Here is a 20484-nt window from a genome sequence, read left to right on the forward strand (position 1 = left end):
AAATATAATATATTGCAGGTTACCAAATCATTAGATGTGATGGCTGCATTCATTTTCTTCTGTTTTTTTTTTAATAAACTTGTTCTGGTTTCATAGGATTAGAAATACATAATAGTGCACAGAGAGATTCACAGATTTAAAAAACCTGACATGGAAAGGCAACGCCATATGCGTTTATCTCACTGCTGTCCACTGCCTTCTCTTTGCGTTCAACCCACCTAGGTCTTAAGCCTCATGCACACAGGGCGTTTTAAAAAACAAGTTGCAAAGCCAGTACCGATGCCAGCAAAAAGAAGCTGTAAAATGCGCTTTTTAGAAGTGTTTTGCATTGGCGTTAATGCACGTTTAGCCGGTGTTCAGCAGGGTTTCTCGGTCCTCTTCTATTTTACACTCCCAAATCCAATTACTACAGCTTAAAAACATTTAACGCGACTCAACGCTAGACGCGTTTAGCTGCTTAAGGCATTTTTACAGCTGTATGCGGCAGAACGCACTGGCCCTGGGTTATTTTTGCAGCTTAAAAACGCCTATGCCACCCTTAGCACCTAAAAGCCTATGTGTGCATGGACATATCGAATAACATGGAAAGGCATTTTTAAGCTGTAAAAAAAAAAAAAAAAAAAAACACGTTCAGTGTGAATGAGGCCTTAAAGAGAACCATTTCACCTTTACACAAGTCCTAAGGGAACAAAATAAAAGCAATCCTCACCACAGGGCTGGCACGGGCAGAACTGGCACGAGAGGAGGCACGAGATCCAGAGCCCAGGTAACAGCTGTACTCAGAGGGCTTCCATAGAAAAGCAGAGAAGAGAGCATGAGAGACCGCGTGGAAAAAAAAAAAACATCAGTGAGTAGAGAGAAAATAATCACACAGGATAGTGCAAAGGGAGCAAAGCAGGAAAAGATACCCTGTCTTCTCATCACAGACAGAACATGCAGAAGAATGATGAATATAACATAACCTGCAGCATATTGTGAACCGGTGACATTCATCTACCAGCAAATCTCGCCTAATCTCCACTGTCCACCTCCCCGGCTATGAAACCACAACCTACTAAAAATAACTGACTGTGCAAGAGGTTACTAGGAATACAGCTTAGATAAGCCATCTCAGGGGATGGATTACAAAGATCTATGCAGGGATCATAACACTACCAGTGTACTAATACACAGCTTATCATGCAAAACACCTGAACTATAAATGGTACATTAAATTATTAGGAACAAACTATGCAATTTATTAAAAAAACAAACATTCAGATGAGCTGCTGAAAGATGCTGGAAAAGATGCCACATCAAACAGAATTATGCTTAATGTGCTTCTTATGAAAGTCTTTTGGGGAAGTGAAGGGGACTTGGAAATCGGGACATAAATATCTACTATTCGATGTATTTATAGGGAACTCCTTCACTGCAGCTTATCTGGTAATACTTTACCTTATCTCTATATATTCAGTTGTACACAGACAGATAAAAAAATGACAATAAAAAGATTCCCACCCATCTATATTCTTGTAACGCTAAAGGAACGTTACTGATTTCTTTGGAAAATGCTGGCTGCCTGTCTATTTTATCTAATTAGAGTTACTGAACAATATATTCATATACAATCGATATAAGGTCCCTTTCACACAGACGGACCAATCAAGTCCACCTGTCAGTTTTTTAGGCCGACCCAATCGGACCATCTATTGTCCTTTATGGAGCAGTGGATGTCAACACCGCCGACATCCAATCCGTTAAAAACAGGTGGATGGGGGGATCCATTCCCCCATCTGTCTGGTGGATCAGATGGCCGTAGGGTGTACACAGACAGGCGGTTTGTTTACATCTGACCACTCAGAGGACAGCGGGCTGTGTTTGTGTCCGCTCTGCATAAGCAGAATGAACATGGACAAGCCATCCACGGGGATCAGCGGATTCCCAGCTGTGCTGCTGGAGTCCGCCCCATGTGAAAGGGGTCTTAAAGGTCTTCACACCCCTGCAAAAATGTAGGTTTTTCAGATATAAAAAACATCAGACGGGGACAAATCACTTCTGAATTTCTTCTACCTGTAATGTGACCTTAAATATGTGCGATTCAAATAAAGAAAAACTGAAGTCTTTAAAAGGGGGAAAATACAAAAAACATACAAATAATGTGGTTGCTCAAATACGTAAGCCCTTAAACTAATACTTTTGTTGAAGCACCTTCTGAGTTTATGACAGCATTCAGTCTTTCGGGGTAGGAGTCCAACAGCATGGCACAACTTGCCTAGGGAATCTTTCCACCTTGCAAAAGTGCTCCAACAATATTAAAATTGTGAGGGCATCTCAAGTGCACACAGCCCTCTTCAAGTCACCCCACAGATTTTCAATTAGATTCAGGTCTGGACAATGGCTGGGAGATTCTAAAACTTTGATTTCCTTCCGATGAAGACATTCTTTTATTGATTAGGAGGTATGCTTTGGGTTGTTGTCATGCTGAAAGTTGAAATTCCTTTTTATCTCTAGCTTTTTAGCAGAGGCCTGAAGGTTTTGTGCCAAAATTGACTGATATTTGGAACTGTTCATAAATCCCTCCATCTTGACAAAAACCCCAACTATTTATTGTGATTGGTCAACTCTGAACAATGCCACAAGCCTAATTATAACAGGGCGTGTACACCTATGCAATCATATATTTTTTCCACTACACAACAATTTCAGTTGTTTTAACTGACTTGCACAGATTTTAGATCACATTAAGCCCTCGTTCACAAAGAACAAAGGCTTTGAACTTCATCTAAAATTGCACGGTTTCAAAGCCGCGACTCCAGGTGCGACTTGAAAAGACATCTGGGCGGCATCATGCACAGATGTCTACTGAAGTCAAACATGAAATCAGCAAAAGTAGTGCAGGAACTGCTTTTGCATATCGGTGCAGGTGCCGCAAAGACATCATCGCACGGAATGGAACAATGCAAATGCCAGCAATAGGCTGCAATTTGTCCTGTCAAATCGCATGACAGATTGCTTCAATCTTAACGAGGGCTTAAGGTGAAAACATTTCTGTAGTGATTTATCATGGTCTGATTTTTTTACATCTAAAAAAACCTGGCATTGGCTATGGCCAATGGGGGGCATTAACGGTTTGTGTGTGTAAACCTTAGCACAAATTTTTATATGGATACAGCGAATAATGTTAAAATTGATGGTCCTAGGTGCAGCTGTCTTGTATTCTCGTTTACACTGCTGAACGCATCAACATTGCGCAGCTGTCTAAATGAGTCCATAGATTTGTTAACACTGTACACATCTGTGCTGAAGGTTTTTAACATCCATGTGAATGAGCCCTAATGCTATGAATCATTCAGCAACAGCTTTCCTTTATAATATTTTACCTGTTTGAATCTAAGACTGTGTAAATGTCTGGGGCAGTTCCCCCTTGTTTATAAGCATATACAATTTATGTAGTACGTTTTTCAGAATCTCTCTAAATTAAAAAGAAAGCTAGCTTACAAAAGTACAATTCTGACAAGCTTACAACTACATTACTGAACACAGTACTTATGCTGGATCTGTATTCAACCCGTAGAGATTTATTACAGATAGTCACTGTAGAAGGGAAAATAAAACCAAGAAACTCTCACAGGCCGAGAACCGGAAGAACGACGGCTGCTATTGCTGACACCCTCATCATACAGGGACCCCTGGCACCAAGGAACAGAGAGCAGACAGTCAGATATAAAGAAACATAAAAGAGGTATGGACAGGGACAAGATTCGTTTAACAGCAGAAAAGAGTGCAATAAATGACCCACCCGCTGAGATCTGGAAGGCAGAGAGTTGCAGTTCAGAAGTGAAGGCTGGAAAAGGAAGGAATACATTTAACAGATGCAAACTGTGATAGGGCAAGCTTCAAACAATGGCTAAATACAAACTATGATCCCCAATTAGCATGGACATACAGTAAATGTGAACTGCAAAAAACCACAGCAACCAAATAGCCTTTACCTTCTAAGGTCAGGTCAGTGAAATAGGAATTCTGATTAGTTGCTTTGTGCTACTGCACCTTTCCTAATTTATTATACTCAACTGTGTGCTCCTTATGGGGCTGATTACATGATTAAAGCAAAAACTACATGCATACATACAAGTACACAACAGAAATCCATGTACCAGAACTCTGCTACCCGCCAAAAGATTTGTCATTTTGTATTCGTATACTTCTGCAGCAAATTACAGGTAGTAGGGATACCATAATATTTCCAATAGCAGTTTTTCAGCTGTCTGCTCAGTGAGCTATGAATGAGAATCATTCTCTCTTTGTACACAAGCTGCATCAACAGCTCCCCTTTGTAGCTCCCATGGCCTTGAAACAAGTTCGATTGGCAGAACTCAGTAACAGACCCCAAGTCAGTTCCTAGGATGATCTTTGTTGCAGATGATTATAGGAAGGCCAGCAATGTAAACAAACATGAATGATCTTTTATTATTACATACGTAACTGGGCAAAAGGGTACTGCAGAAAAAAACAGCCATTCACTAATGAGGTCATGATGGTCACAACTCTATTACAAAAGTGACCACAATAGTCCCCATATAGATACCTCCCACTCTGGACTAAAAGGGGCTTTTACTTTGCTGGAGATAAAGTGTTACTAAAACCACAACAGTAAAATCAGTGTGCATATGAAGTAAAGCATGCCTGCTATATTCACCATGGAACCTAAGGGGTAAATCTTCTGCATTGTGTAAACAGGCTATTTGACCCTGCCCTCTCTGATCCTCCCCTTCTTCTATGGTCCCAATCCATCTGCTGTGCTGATAGCACAGAGCCCTAGCATGCACTCCGCACATGCTCATATGCTGTGTATTGCCATTTTTTTTTTTTTGGGGGGGGGGGGTGCATGTGATCAGCACAGGGCCAATCCGCACTGTTCAGACAGGAGGTCAGAGAGTCATGCAGCCTCAAATAAAGGTCAAAGGAGAATGAAAACTTCTCCTACATGCTCTAACCAGTGTTCGGCCAGACACTGATAGAAGTCACAAGACTGCTGTATACTGCTGATGAGAAAAGGTATTTAGCAGTTTATATATATTAAAATGATTGCATTTCCATGTTCTGTGTACTGTAGGAGACCAGATATAGTGAATGCAGGGTCCTGGGTTTAGTAACATTTTAGGCTTTAACACTTTTGTCCAAATTGTGACTTTACAACCCACACTAAAGTATTAGTAAACAGTAATTCACTGCATGTCAATGTTAATATCGGAATTTATCCACATTTATAAATAAAATGAAAAATAAAGAATTATAGAAAATATCAGATACAGCAAGACAGAGAAGGAGTAGGCTACACAAACAGAGAAAAGGAAAGATAGATGCACGCATGTGTGAGAGATAGAAGAGGAAAGGTGTGGAGTAACCGACCCGACTTCCATTGGGCACGGATTGCTGCTGCTTGGAGGAGAGCGGAGCACTGGCCAGGTTGAGGTCAGAGTAATAAGCGCTCTGCGTATGGAGGAGACAGGAAAAGCCATGAAAGATGGAAGCTGTTCATGCACAATACCAAACACAACTTTAACCTTTCAAATAACACGCCAACACTCATTTCACAGCTTAGCATGTATATAAATCTACCATTACTTGCGGATACCGGTTAGCAAGCAAAGCCATGACAGGCACTCCCATTATAACATTTCCATGCAGGAACGGATGTGTAAAGTTATATGAAACACATTTTATTCATCCTACAATGATCCTTCAGAAATAAATACGGTATTTCTTGAATTGTGCACTCATTAACATAATTGCTCAAAAAGTGATCTCAAACTATTTGCATGTAGACCCTGTTTAACCCTTCTATGTTGTAAAAAGCACCAGTAGAACAGATACAGATATAATAGCATTCAATATATTATATATCAAAATCATTGAGATCTACACTGAAGACTGTGAGCAGAAATGCTGTAGAGAAGAACAACAAGAACAGATATGTTCTAATCTTTATCATCAAAAGTAAACTTGTTTGACTTGTTTGTTCACACTACTGCAACTTGCTTTCAATACGCTTTTCAGTGCAATTCTGTAGTGCAACTTTGGATGTGGCTAGCGTATTCTATGGAGCCAAAATTGCACTGAAATAGCACCAAAGTAGCATAGTAACATTTTCCAAAATCACACCGCACAGAGCTGCATTGATGTAAATGGGCACCATTGAAAATAATGTGATTTCTCTTGTCATGTGATTCCCTGCGACTCAGGTCACATCCAAAAACCGCAACAGTGTGAACTAGCACTATAAACTGTGTAAAATGACACTTTGTCTATGTCACTCTACGTTTTTAACCTTCTTTGCACCCATTGAATATGTTGTTTGTACCTTATTGATTTGTATTTTCACACTTCCAGTATTTTTGCATTGTCATTTATTTTGTACTCAGCCCATTCAGACTGGCACGACACGACTTGGTGGGGCGACCTGTGAAGTGCACCGCGACTTCGGCGCGACTTGCACGGACTTCATATAATTGAAGTCAATGCAAGTTGCCTCCAGGTCGCCCCAAAGTAGTACAGGACCCTTTTTCTAAGTCGGAGCGACTTGTGTCGCTCCTATTAGAACGGGTCCTGTACTACTCAATGGCGAGCGACCGACCGCGACTTGTCAGGCGACCAGTCGCGCTAGTCTGAATGGACTCTTACAATTCAATACCAGCGCCGCATTATTTATTTATAGTAGATAGATGACACCATCAATGGAGAAAAAGTTGAATCAATGGGGGAGGTTTGATACTTTGTTCACCTGTTATTAACACCCCAAAACTAAGTAAATTCCTCTGTTCACAAAAACCTGTACAAATGGGATGAACTAAGCATATAGGTTTATGTGACAGTCCTCTAGTAGACATGTCTCCAGGGAACCAAATTGTGCCTGCAAATTTTACTGTCTTCATCATATACCCATGGCCAGTTTTAGACTACCCTAGATAAACAGTCAATTGCTGCAGAATATTCACATTCTAAAAACTACAGTTTAATTAAAAAAAAAAAAAATGGGGAGCTGCTGAAATTCGGTGAACATCCAATCAGCACCTTTACCTTTATTCCTTCCAGCATACAACTAGTCAGTATCTTCAGGTTCCAAACACATGATAACAGACATCATAAATGTCTAGTGTGCATCATAAATATTAATTGTAAGTGTATAATTATTTGGTTAAACAAATCAGCTCTGACATTCAGCTGTAATAAAGCACACATTAATTCCTTGTTATAGATTGATCACATGCACCAGCTCCACACAAACAAGGCAAACGCTGAATGTATACAACCAACCATTGCCTCATCTTTGGGTGCCCCCCGGGAGGACTGCAATGTCTCTCCACTGCCTGTGGAGCTCTATGGGGGTTAAAAAAAAAAAGGATTTAACAGAGCACTGGCTATGCCTTGTAAATATGCCGACCATTGTGGAACCTGCTAACAATAAAGCAGCATCCAACATCAAAAAGTAAAGCTGGCCTTTACAATTGTTTTAGTGTCCACATAAAGTATATGGCCAACCCAAGTGTATACAAGGCCACATGCTAAGCTTGGACTGTTAACTGACCCTGCTGGACTTCCTATACTGTGATGGTCCAAGTAATTCATCCTCGTAACCATTGGTCTGTCAGAAAAAGAAAAAGAAGGACTAAAGTAAAGAAAATCATGTTGCAGCCAGTTACACAGAATACACAACTGTACATAGTAATACAAGAAACCAAGCGAACATATTAAGCCTCATTTTTCATAGTGTCAAAAAGAAAAAAAAAAAATTGTTCTGTTTATTTCTTGAAGAAAAAAAAAAAAAAAAAAAAAGAAACTTAAATAAAAGTTGAATCTGCATCTATAGCTAAACCCAGGATTCTCCAATTTAAAAAAAAAAAAAAAAAAAAAAAAAAAACCCAACCCAAACCCTATGAATGCTGTAGCTGCTAACTTTATTGAAAGGACACCTGCCTGTCCAGGAATTTAGTGCTGTTCTCACCAGGACTGTTACTTTGCCAGTCTTTGGGTTACCAGCGCTGGCATGTTTACTGTGGGAAGCCAGCTGTGACTCCATGCGACTTTCCAGCCAGCTTCCAACTCCGCATGCACACGTTGTGCTACACTTTGTGAATGGACCCACAGCCTTCTGGGACCTTTGATGTGACCTTTATTTGTGTGGGCTTATCTAAATACCTAATAAACCATTCAATTTACATCCAGTTACAAAATCTGACTGTGTGGTCAGCTTAAGCTGGATACACACTATACAATTTTCTTTAGATTTTTTCCTTTATATTTACCAAAACCATATAATATGAGGTCAAACCTAAACACTTTGTATGCAGTCAGGCAGGCCCTTACACTACATAGTTTAAGGTAAATCTAAAGCAAATCTATCAACAAAAGTTGTATAGTGTGTATCCAGCCTTAGTGGTGGGAACTGGCTGAATGGAGGAAAAAGCATAGCGATGAGAGTGCCATTATATATATATATATATATATATATATATATATATATATATATATATATATATATATATATATACACACATACATACATACATACATACATACATATACACACACACACACACATATATATATATACAAACACATACACACACACGTATATCTATACACACACGCAAGATCTCAAGTACAATTTCATTTTCAGGGCTAAAAATTCTGAGAAAAAAAAAAACAATGGCACACAGCATGACTACCTTGTGAGTTTCTGGAAAATGGCTGTAAATTTTGCTAATGAAATAGGAAGAGAACACTTATAAATGCAGGGTGTGCCGTTTACAGCTACATGGAGTCCTCTGCACATGCTAGTTCGACAGAGTGAAAGACATGCAGTATGTACTTTATGCTTGGGTAACTGGTACAACGCAATACCACTAAGATCACAATAGCAGTATCACATGCAATACCTGTCAATTAACAACGCACAACACTCATTATGCACATAGAAAAGCACAGGCTACTAACCCTAAGACTGCTTCTGCTAGTCACAGACATGATATCATCATCATCTGAAACCTAAAGGTGGAAAAGGCCAAAAAGTTAAATAATCATTAACAAAAATGTTTAAACAGATCACTTACTGTAACTCTGGAGGGATGCTGCTAGTTTACAGAAAATCAATACTTTGATTAAAAGGAAACTCTGCTGAAGAAAAAAAAAAAACCCAGAGGGTGCCAGGGCTAGTTTGTTTACTGAAAATTCTAGTTGCCTGGCTACATTCCGATCCAGTAGCTTTAATATTTTAGGTTTTTGAACCAAAACAAGTATTTGGATCAGCAATTATGACTTCACTTGGCACATACTTAATTTGAGTTAGGGACTCAGTATGGAAAACAAGGACAGAATAGCAACTAGCCTTTTTAAGGAGAAAACTTCTCATTCTCAATGGGAGCTACAGATCATTCTCTCAACATATTTTCTTGCAGCTCAGTTTATTAACAATATATCAGAATAACCTTTGCATGCTTATTTCAGTTGAAAAATTTGCAATTTATAAACTAATGTGCATACAGTGCATTCAGCTATGTCATGAACAGAATGGAATTTCACATAAACACTACAGATGGCAGATATTACTACACATGCCTCTCTTAAAAAATATATGTTAGGTTATACATTCAGTTGCTTCAAGATAGCTATAAAACTGGAATAAGTAGAATAGACATTGCTAATTCCCAATATTCAAACAGTACTGGTGGCACCTCTTAAAGGTGAAAACAATTCTTTTACACCTTGGATACACAGGAAATCTGGTCTATAAACTTTGATTAATAGATGGTCAATTAAAATGTCCATCTATCATCTGCAGGAAGCTGCTGTTTATGTTTGGGCTTATGATCGGTCCCATGCACCGAGTGCACCATCATCTACTTTATCTTCTTCACTTCTCTATCAGATTTATCAGCACATCTCATACACACGCTATGTTGACACCAATGTTAAGGAATCATTTTATTCCCACATTTTATTATATGCTATAAGCAGTAAGAAGAACTCCAGGTAACTTAAAAGAAAAGTTCCAAAAAATTGATTTTATGGTAAGTAAAAAATCCCATTTTTTTTATATGTTCATTGATGGTCAAAGCGCCTTATCTCTTCTTGACCGTTATACTGCCCACCCACAGGAGTAGGACATTAGTCAGGAAAAAAACTTATGGGGCAGTCCCAGGGGATATACTCCCATTCTCAGCTATAGGCATTTTGTTTTGTTACAAACAGCGCCAGAAGAAACCAATTCCATAGAGGGGTGGGTACTGTGTCCATCAATAAACATCAGAGAAATAGATTTTACGGTAAGTCAAAAATCCCGTTTTCGCTTTCGTTCATTGACGGACATGGCTCCTTATCTTCTTGACAGTTGGGATGTCCCAAAGAAGAAGTGTCAAACATGAGGGGTGGGAACAGCAAGGAAAAATTCACAAGGCTAAACCATAGCCAAACCAGGTAACATGGAGCTCAACCATAAACAACACGAGCTCACCTGATTAAAAAAAAAAAAAAAAAAATGTACCCTCAAAGGAGGACCAGGTCCTCTAAACAGCAGCCTGTAAAACCTTGCGGCCGAAGGAAGCATCCGCAGATGCCAATACATCCACCTTATAAAACTTTGTAAAAGTGTGCACAGACAACTAGGTGGCCACCTTGCAAGCCTGCAGCACTGACGACTGATATTGGAAGGCCAGGAGGCACAAATCGCCCGAGTAGAGTGCACCTTAACAACAGGAAAAAGGAGGAGCCTGTCCCTTAATTCAATAGGCCTGAATCACTGCCTGTCTGATCCATCTGGAAATGGTCACAGCAGAAGCAGCCAACCCTTTTCGAGGTCCAGACTTCCGAAAAAACTTTGTAGCTGCCAGGTACACCCCGATTGCCCGAACCACATCCAAGGAATGCAAGGCAATTTAACTAGGATGTTTAGGCCTGGAACATAAGGAATGCAACACAATGTCTTCATTCAAATGGAATTTAGAGACGACCTTTGAAAGGAACGGACGGACAGGGACGAAGAACCACCTTCTCTCTGTGAACCACCAGGCAAGGTTAACAACAAGATAACGCCGCCAGCTCCAACACCCTGCGCGCAGAAGTAATAGCCACCAAAAAGGTCACTTTCTGAGACAACTTAAGCAGGGGAACCTCCTGAAGAAGACTTTCAATGGGAGGCTTCTGAAGAACAGACAGCACCTAATTGAGGACCCACTGCAGCCATGGAGACCACACTGGAGGAGCCAAGTGTCGAACTCCCTGGATAAAAGGTGCACCCCAAGGAATGTGTGGCCAATCGATGTTGAAAGAAAAAAAAACTGCTAAAGGCCGAAACCTGGCCTTTGATGGTACTCAAGGCCAGGCACTGCTCAACCCCCCATTGGAGAAAAGCCAATATCTGAGCTACCGAAAAGGAGCGAGGGTGAACCCCGAGAGACTCACACCACGCAATGTACGTCTTGCAAGTATGATAGTAGATCTTCCTAGATGTAGATTTTCTAGCCTTTAACAGCGTAGGAATCCCTAATTCAGACAAATCTCTATCCTTCAGCACCTGGCATTCAACAGCCAAGCCGTTAAAGCCAGCGACCATAAAGCAGGATGGAAGATTGGCCCTTGGGAAAGCAGATCTTCCCTAAGAGGAAGACTCCGAGGATAATCGGTGACCAGCCATACCAGATCGGCGTACCAAGACCAGCTAGGCTAGCCTGGAGCCACTAGAATGACCGGAATCCCTACTGCCTCGATCCTGCGCAGGAGTCTTGGCAGAAGTTTGAGGGGGGGGGGGGGGGGGAGGCGTAAATTAAGACGATACTGACTCCAATGAGCCACTAGGGTGTGTCTGTGTCACCGTCTAGAGGGTCCAGAGAACATGCCACAAACCTCTGTACCTTCCTGTTGAGACGAGAGGCAAACGGGTCCACCTCCGGAGTACCCCATGGGAGGCACAACTGATAAAAAACACCTCTGGATGAGGCGACCATTCCCCCCGGTCCAATGCCTGTAGACTGAGATCATTTGCTTGCCAATTTTTTCACCCCTGGAATGTATGCAGCAGATAGGGCTGGAACGAATTGTTTTGCCCACCTTAGAATACCGGCTACCTCCCGAGCAGCCAGGGCACTTCGTGTGACCCCTTGGTAATGGACATAGGCCATAGCATTGTCCTACTAAATGTGTACCGGACACCCCTGAAGGCGAACTGTCCAATGATCCAGACAAAGCCTGATCGCTGGGAGTTCCAGTACATTGATCGGAAGTTTGGACTGGAAGAGCTCAGACCCCTTGAGCACAATCTGTGCCGAGGACATCGCCCCACACGGACAAGCTGGCATCCGTGGTGACAACCGTCCAGTACCAGGGGAGGAAATATTTTCCCTGTTGAAGTGCCGGAGAATGAAGCCACTAGATCAGGGATCCTCTCACACCCTGGCTCAACAGGATCAGATTGTCTAGAGACTGAGGATTCTTGTTCCATTTCGCCAGGATCTCTCTTTGCAGAGACCTCATGTGGAACTGTGCAAACAAAAAGGTAGACACCATAAGGCCCAGAACCCGCATGCAAGCCCAGAGGGAAGATCGTCTGCTGGACAACAGAACCTGGATTGCCTCCTGCAATTTCTGGAGTTTTTCCAAAGGAAGAAACACTCTCGCTGAGGCCGAGTCCAGTCAGACCCAGATAGTCCAGTCTCGTGGATGGAAACAGAGCAGACTTCTGAAGGTTCAGAATCCAACCGAACTTCCTCAGAGTTCACAGAGTTATCTCCACGTTGTCTATCAGATTGTAAGAGACTCCGCTCGCAGAAGATCGTCCAGGTACCCCAGTACTGCGATCCCCTGCTGACGTTACAATGCTAGTACCGGGGCCAACACTTTAGTGAAGACCCGAAGAGCAGAGGCGAGACCAAAGGGTAACACCACAAACTGATAATGCTCTACGGCAAAGCGGAGGAAGCGCTGGTGACCAGCATATATTGGAATGTGAAGGTAGGCGTCCTTGATGTCGCTAGAAGCGAGAAAATCCCCCTGATGTAGGGACGCTACTATCGTGCGAAAAGACTCCATTCGGAACTTCTGTACCTGCACAAAGCAGTTTAGCGCCTTGAGGTCCAGAATTGGACGGACCTTGCATTCCTTCCTTAGAACTGTTTACAGGTTTGAGTAAAACCCCTAAAAACGTACCAAAGTCGGAACCGGGACAATCCCCCCTTGAAGTAACAAGTCTTGCACCGCCCAAAAGAGACCCTGTAAGTGATCTGGAGACAAGCGCAGGTTGGAAGGGAAGAACCTTTCCGAATGATCAGTTCAAAACTCGATCTTGTAGCTGTAATGAATGAATGACTTTGTGGACCCACTTGTCTTTTACCAGGGAGGTCCATGGATCCGGAAACAAAGACGTCCCCCCACCCCAGATACGGGTGAGGGTGCCCCTTCATGCAGAGGAAGCCTTGCCCGCAGGTCTGGAAGAGCCCGCTCGTGACTTGCCAGACCATGTACTCCTGGAACCTTGGGTGGAGGCTCTGAAGGGCTTAGATCCTTTTTCTTGAGACCCTGAGGGACGAAAAAGGCCTCTTATGAGCCAAGAAGAATGGCCCCCGCCTATGACGGGGCTCCTTGCCCTTGGAAGCCTGCAGAATAAGAGTACTCTTCCCCCTCCCCATGAGGCCCTCAATGATATCATCCAAGGAAGCTCCAAATAGCCGATCCTCCACAAATGGGAGATCAGCTAAGACCTTCTTAGAAGTCTGATCCGCAGACCAGCGTTTCAGCCAGATAATACACCGAAGGACCACTGCCGAAACAGAGTCTGGAAATCAAGGAAGCCGCTTCCAAAGAGGCATCACAGACAAAACTGTAGCCCCTGGACCAATTGATCCACCAGCTCCACATTCGGTCAGAGTTTGCGACACCAGGGCAATAGTAAATACTGGCCTAAGTGCTGAACCAGTCACAGTGAACATATGGCGGGTCAGAGCCTCCGACCGCCTATCAGCTGGATCTTTAAAGGCCTGGGGACTCCTCAACCGGAATTAGTGTGGCTTTATTTAACTTGGAAACCTGTGAGTCCACTACAGGTGGAACTGAACACCTATAGCTGAGAGTGGGAGTATAACCCCTGGGACTGCCCCATAGACATAGTCAAGTTTTTTCCTGCCTAGCGTCCAACTCCTTTAGAGGGCAGTATAACCCAACTGTCAAGAATATAAGGGACTGTGTCTGTCAATGAACAAAAGAGAAATACACATTTATATTTACTTAGGTGAATGCAGCATCGGTCAGATTCTGCATCTGTCCCCCGCCAACTCTGCACTTAGAACCATGAAAACACAGCTGATCACTCTCCCCTCCCCTCTGAGCAGAGAGCTGAGACTGTCAGTCACCGATCTCTGCTCTGCCCCTCCAGCGCTCACTTGAGCGCTGGGCTGTGGAGGGGGCAGGATTGGCTGGCTCAGACTCTTAGCCTTTCACCAAGAGGCTGAGCCAGCTGCTGGTCCAGGTATCTGGGTGGATCCCAACTGTAAAGTCGAGAATCTGGACCAGCTGAGTGATGTCAGCCGACAGCGGGATTAAGCCCACTATTGGCTGAAAACAGGTCACAGTAGTGCAGAACATACTGTATTCTTGTGATCCATAGAAGTAGGTGATACTACTTCTTTAAATACCCCTGTTGAAATTCTTATGCATAAGAAGATTTGTTTTAGGCCTCATGCAAATGACAGCAGCAGAATTCTGCTGATTCCCTCAACCGTTTCTGCCACCTGTGAGCAGCTAGCTGCTGCTGCCGAGCCCTGTACATTTCAATGACAGGCTGGAGATGGCTGCAGCTATCCGTGGCTGTCCAGCCAGCGATTATCTATGGTGAACGCTGCTGGATGCACACAAGGTAGGCTGAGAAGACAGCAATGGATTCCCACTGTGCTATTTGCTTGTGTGAATTTAGCCTAATCCTAGGTCATCGTTTTCATTGACTGTAAAGCCGGTCATACATGGAAAGAAATTCAGGCAGTTCAGCACGGACGGACCAAGTTTCGATCCATGTATAGGCAGACTAATTGTAGATCTACCGATCGACTTCTGTACAATCAGCCTGTTGAATTTTCCCTTCTCAATCAGCTCTGCTGACTAAAGCCTGCAGCACTAAATCACTGTATTCTGATGGCAGGTAAGCATTCCCACTGTCAGAATACAATAACTCAGTGGGAAGGATCCCCCTACCCACATTAAGTGTATAAATGGGGGAATCAGGTCTTTATTTTCTTTTTTCAAGCCCCTGGATGAACGAAAAAAAAAAAAAAAAAAAAATGAAAATATGTATGGTCTGCCTAAGAAACCAACTGAAACCACTTCAGAGTCTTTTTTTGTGATCTTCAAGAATGAATTAAAGCGTATTTAGCTTCCGTTAAGGCAGAAAACGAATACAGATGGCCCAACGAGGATATGCCCCCTCCTTCCTCAACCTCCATTGAGAAGGGTTCTTTCACAGATTTTACTGCCTGTGCCATGATTTTAGAATAGGAAAAATTCTTGATCAGAGGATTCTCTCCCCCATTCAGAGATTGTGTTATAAACAGTGTAAAAATTGAAAGAAAAGTCACTGCAGCAGCTGTATCCCAACAAACTGCTTGTATGTGGCTACACAAACTCCTGTGCATCCCATGAACACAAAGATGACCCTTTGCACGGGTGTATGCATAGACACGACCATGTGAATGAGACCTTTGTGTTCGGGAACACACCTGCATGGCTGAAAAATTGGTCCAATGGCTGTGTCCATACAGCTGCTTAGCCCCAACAGACATGAACGGGACTGCCTGGAAGTGGATGCATGAACTCCTGTGCAACCTGATTGGGCAAAGACAGCCTTTCGCACAGGTGTAGGCATAGAAAGGCCTATGTGAGCGAGGCCTACATTTTAAAAGGGTGTTTCAAGAATACAAATACTTTTAAAAGGTGTTTGCCTGGAGTTCCACATTAATCTATAAAAGATGGAAATTTCATGCATGTAAAAAGGGTAGGACCAGAGAAGAAGCTACACACCTGTTAGCATACATTTGGTGTAGTATTAATCGAGTTATTATCATCATCATCATCTGTCGTTATTGGTTTGATGTGTAGTTGGGTGATGGTGAGAGTAAACATAGAAAACAAGAGAAGGGTGCACCAACCTAGCATAATATCATAAGACATTTATTGAGAGATTAAAAAAGACACGCCATACATAATACTCATAAACATATGCTAAAGATAAGCATTAGAAAGGTTTCTTTTTGTAATCCAGAGACCTCAAGAAAAGTAGTGCTTTTTCGGTAAAGCAGGAGGACTGGAAGGCATCCGTGGTGATGGGGCTGATGCGTTTCAAGGGAGAACCCTCTTAATCAGAGCCCTGATCTCAAATGACTAGCCAGATATATATCCAGTAGAGTAGACAGGACCTCCCACATAGGTCGGCCCTGTCCCTCTAACATCATATATAAAAATTTTAAAGATAAAAATTATACTTGTATATATTTTACTTGTATATATGTGTGTATTTGATAAATAAATACATAGATCCCCTGACCAGCAGGGCTCCTCAGTGAAACAGCTTACATCAATTGAGAGGGTCAAGGCCTACCCGTTGGTCAGGGGATCTATCTATTTATTTCTTTATTTATTGAATACACCCATATATACAAGTATAGTTTTTATCTGCGATTATGATTCACTAATATATATTTTTATGTGCGGTTTTACTAATCCGCTTATGTATGAAGCCTCAGGTATGATTAATTGATTGATCCTTTGCTGTTATGGGTTACTGTGATATTTGTTTATATATTTTAGAAGTAATTTTTTAAGGTATTTTAATGCGATCTATTCTATATAGCATAAGTCACTATTTATTAGCGAATGATGTTAGAGAGGGGCAGGGCTGACCTATGTGGGAGGTCCTGTCTACCCTACTGGACTATATATATCTGGCTAGTCATTTGAGATCAGGGCTCTGATGAAGAGGGTTCTCCCTTGGAACGCATCAGCCCCATCACCACGGACGCCTTCCAATCTCCCTCCTATACCGAAAAGCACTTCTTTTCTGGTGGTCTCCGGATTGCAAAAAGAAACCGCTCTCATGCTTATCTTTAGCATAGGTTTATGAGTGTTACGTATGGCATGTCTTTTAATCTTTCAATAAATGTCTTATGATATTGAGCTAGGTTGGTGCCCCATTCTCTTGTTTTCTATGTTTGCAGTCTGTATGGATACCCATTGTCTTGAGAGGGCAGCAAGATCCTATAAGCCAATAAAACAGCTATCCTTTCAACACAGCACTAAAGTGCAGAAGACTGTATCTGTCCTTTTTTTGCTATTTATGGTGAGAGTAAAGCCTTACTTAAAAGCCCTGAGGCTAAAACTTGGAAAATTGAAGTAAAGGGAGAAATGTTCTGGGTGATCGTGTAGCTCAGCACTGATGCAATTTTAAGCGGTCAAAGATCAGTAGGTTTGCAGGTAGGTTTGAATGGTTTACATAATGTTACATGGGTAAAGACTGACCTGGAGATTCCTCCGTGGCCTGTGTGAATATCGTTCACTATCTTCCTGGAAAAGCATTGCAGGGACAAGAAAAACACATGAAGCAGTTCACAGCAAGGAGGATAAAAACAGACAAGAGACAAGGAGGGATGGGAGATCAGAGAAAAAGTAAAACATGGGAATGGGGGCATGGTAAGCTGGCAGTGTAATGGCAGAACACAAGAACACAGGTCCAAAATGGAAGAATGTTAGAAACGCACAAATAGTAGTGAAAACCTTCCCTCAAATCTCCAAAGTGCCCCATAGCCTTGCTACCAACCTCAGAACCCTTCAGCTACCCTCTTTCCCCTAGAGCCACACAGGGCCTCTTAAATGAATCCCACAGAGCCCCCCACCTTCCAATCTCCCTCCCTTACCTCACTGACATCAACGCCAAAGCAGTCCTCCCGAGATTAACACCACCAACGAAGCTGGATACTTTTCACCCAGAGACAGAGGTTTTTTTTTTTTCTTTTAAACATGGATTTAGGGACATGGTTTTCCTTCCAGTGAAAGCACCAATGCAGGGGCATTTTTAACACAGATGCCAGGGCATTTCTTTATTCGCCACTTTTAGCCCCATATTTTACTAAGGGACGATAGGTTAATACACTCTAGAATGCACTGTGGTGTGCCACATACGGTTTGGCATATTAGCCACACTCCCTGATCTTCCCAGGTTCACAGCTGGCATCTTTGACCTGGGCACTGGATGACCTTGTCCCAGCACAGTTTAAACCAACCTGCACCCACCAAATCTGTAATAGCAGTTTTTAGGGAGTTGACCTTTGAAAGCAACATCATCACAACCTTTACTATATTCCATAAAAATTGCAAAAAGGTCTCCTAACATGTAACAGTTAGAAGGAAACCAGTACAGAGGAACTATGGAGACTGCCACTGCCAACTTCTCCCTCTGAAAATACTAGTTCCCTGGCAGTCAGATTGATCCAACTGCTTCAGCACTTTCTCAATCACTGACCTGGAACAAGTTTGCGGACTCCTGTGAAATGCACGCTTGCTCCAGGTTAGTGTTTCAGAGCGACATCACCACCCAAAAATATAATTGCAGGTCCTTGTGGGAGACCTATTATACTCGCCTCTCTGATGGCTCGTGTCTCTACCTTTGCTCCGTTTCAGTGCTCCTGTCTCTATTAGACTCTTCAATATTAAACACTTCTAGTAGATTTGGATACATGTGACCCCCACCGCACACTGCAGTTCCACTGCTCAACCCCTAGACCACTGCCGTGTCCTCGAGGGGAAGGGAAGTTAAAATATATGGGCCACCAGAGAGAGAAGTATGTAACTTATTTTGCAGGGGAACAAAAGTGTAGTTTTCAAATCATTATAGCCAGAATTATCCACCAACTGCTGTGTTCAGACAGGGGACAGAAATCACAAATTCAGGTGTTCTCTCAGTACAGCTTTTCCTGAGACCTCTTTTTATACTTGGCAGTAAGCCAAGAAATAAATATGGATACCTATGTGATAATCAAGGTAGAACACTTTGATTTTCACTCTCTAACAAGTAAGAATAAATAGCTACAGAACTTTTTACTATATATAGAAAGTTTTTATAATTCCAGCAGAATACAGTATTTTGGGTTTTAGGGTTTGTACATTGTTGCTTCTTCTTGGCACGCATAAAACCAGCTTCCACAGATGCCTAAGGATAGCTACACTTTTTGAGCATGCAGCTCATAGACCTATATATTTGGCACTGACTGCTTCTGACACTACGCAGCTAACAAGGTTTATTAAACATAACACACAGGGATTGTTTTCAAAAGCCTACCATCCACTGTTCAATGTCACCCCACTTGGCATCCAAACCATAATATTTCTGAAGGAAGAAGAGAATTGGCAGGTCAGCAAGACTGGTAAACATGAAAAAAGCACATCAGGAACAGCAAACAGTTCAGTAGTATACAGCACTCCATGCACTAGCTCTCAGGTCAACCTTAGGATGTTAATTACGGGCTACAAGAACAAAACAAAAAAAACCGCACAATACAAATCTATTGTTCTTTTGCATATGCTTGAACTAGAATTGACACATCACAGTAAAATATATTACCTACACATAAACCCTAAGTCACAATAAGTAATGTCATTTCCAAATAAAACAGAATAACTACATATAATAATATGTACGCTTATGTTGATGGCCTCAAAACATGCAGTAAAATCCTGAGTGAGGCACCGGACATTTGTATGACTGTTACAGAACATGCTAGGAGATGCACCTTACAATTTCAGGTTACATCATTTACAAGCACAACAAATTCTAGAAACTGTTAAACAATGTCAATACAAAAATAAGTCACACAACGAATACAGAACAAATGAGTGACGTTAAAACAAAAAAAAAAAAAAAAAAAAGACAACTACCCAGTCATGCAGGGAATCCCACATACACACAGACATTACCTTCTGAACCTGGTAGATCTGTATATAGAGAGAAAAGAGAAAAGAGTCAGAGGGAAATAAGCAGAGTTATAGTGACAGATGAGTACAGCTAAAAGGAATGTAAAGCTACAGCTTTTTCTTTTTGTGTCTGATGCATTGGGATTATTACAGCAATGGCTACAATGTCACCATGTTTCCAGCTGGTACAGTAAAGGTTAGCAGTAGAATATCGAAGGAGTCAGTAAGCAGAAAGAGCTAATGAGCCGGATTTCATACGGTTGCCTCAGTTACAAAAAGAAGCTGCAAACAATCTCTCCAAGAGACGGTTCTCTTAGTGTTGGGAGGTGTTTAAATATGGCGTGATTATAGACAGTCAATCTCCACGCTGGGCACCTGCTATCTCTGGAATCTTTCACAGAGACATTTATATATACAATCCTAAGAGAGGGGGTGTGGACAACCCCTCAGCCTCCAACACTTGGGATTGGCAGGATCAAGGGTACAATTTAGGTCAGGCTGGCA

The 20484-nt window shown here is 42.1% G+C and overlaps 1 protein-coding gene across 2 annotated transcripts in view; it reads right to left on the reverse strand.

Moving 5' to 3' along the window:
• The window catches only part of LRRFIP1 (LRR binding FLII interacting protein 1), a 203215-nt gene that overhangs the window by 62354 nt on the left and 120377 nt on the right, over positions 1-20484 (reverse strand). For both annotated transcript variants that reach the window (XM_082261022.1, XM_082261021.1), the window contains exons 3-12: positions 19984-20001; positions 19349-19396; positions 17533-17577; positions 8980-9030; positions 7571-7627; positions 7300-7362; positions 5395-5475; positions 3782-3826; positions 3612-3671; positions 710-787 (exon numbers count right to left, since the gene is read on the reverse strand). In XM_082261022.1, coding sequence (XP_082117148.1) covers positions 710-787; positions 3612-3671; positions 3782-3826; positions 5395-5475; positions 7300-7362; positions 7571-7627; positions 8980-9030; positions 17533-17577; positions 19349-19396; positions 19984-20001 — 546 coding nt within the window. The remainder of the gene's footprint in view (positions 1-709; positions 788-3611; positions 3672-3781; positions 3827-5394; positions 5476-7299; positions 7363-7570; positions 7628-8979; positions 9031-17532; positions 17578-19348; positions 19397-19983; positions 20002-20484) is intronic.

The sequence above is a fragment of the Pelophylax lessonae genome (assembly GCF_965119305.1).
Source record: "Pelophylax lessonae genome assembly, chromosome: 6".
Taxonomy (NCBI): Eukaryota; Metazoa; Chordata; class Amphibia; order Anura; family Ranidae; genus Pelophylax; species Pelophylax lessonae.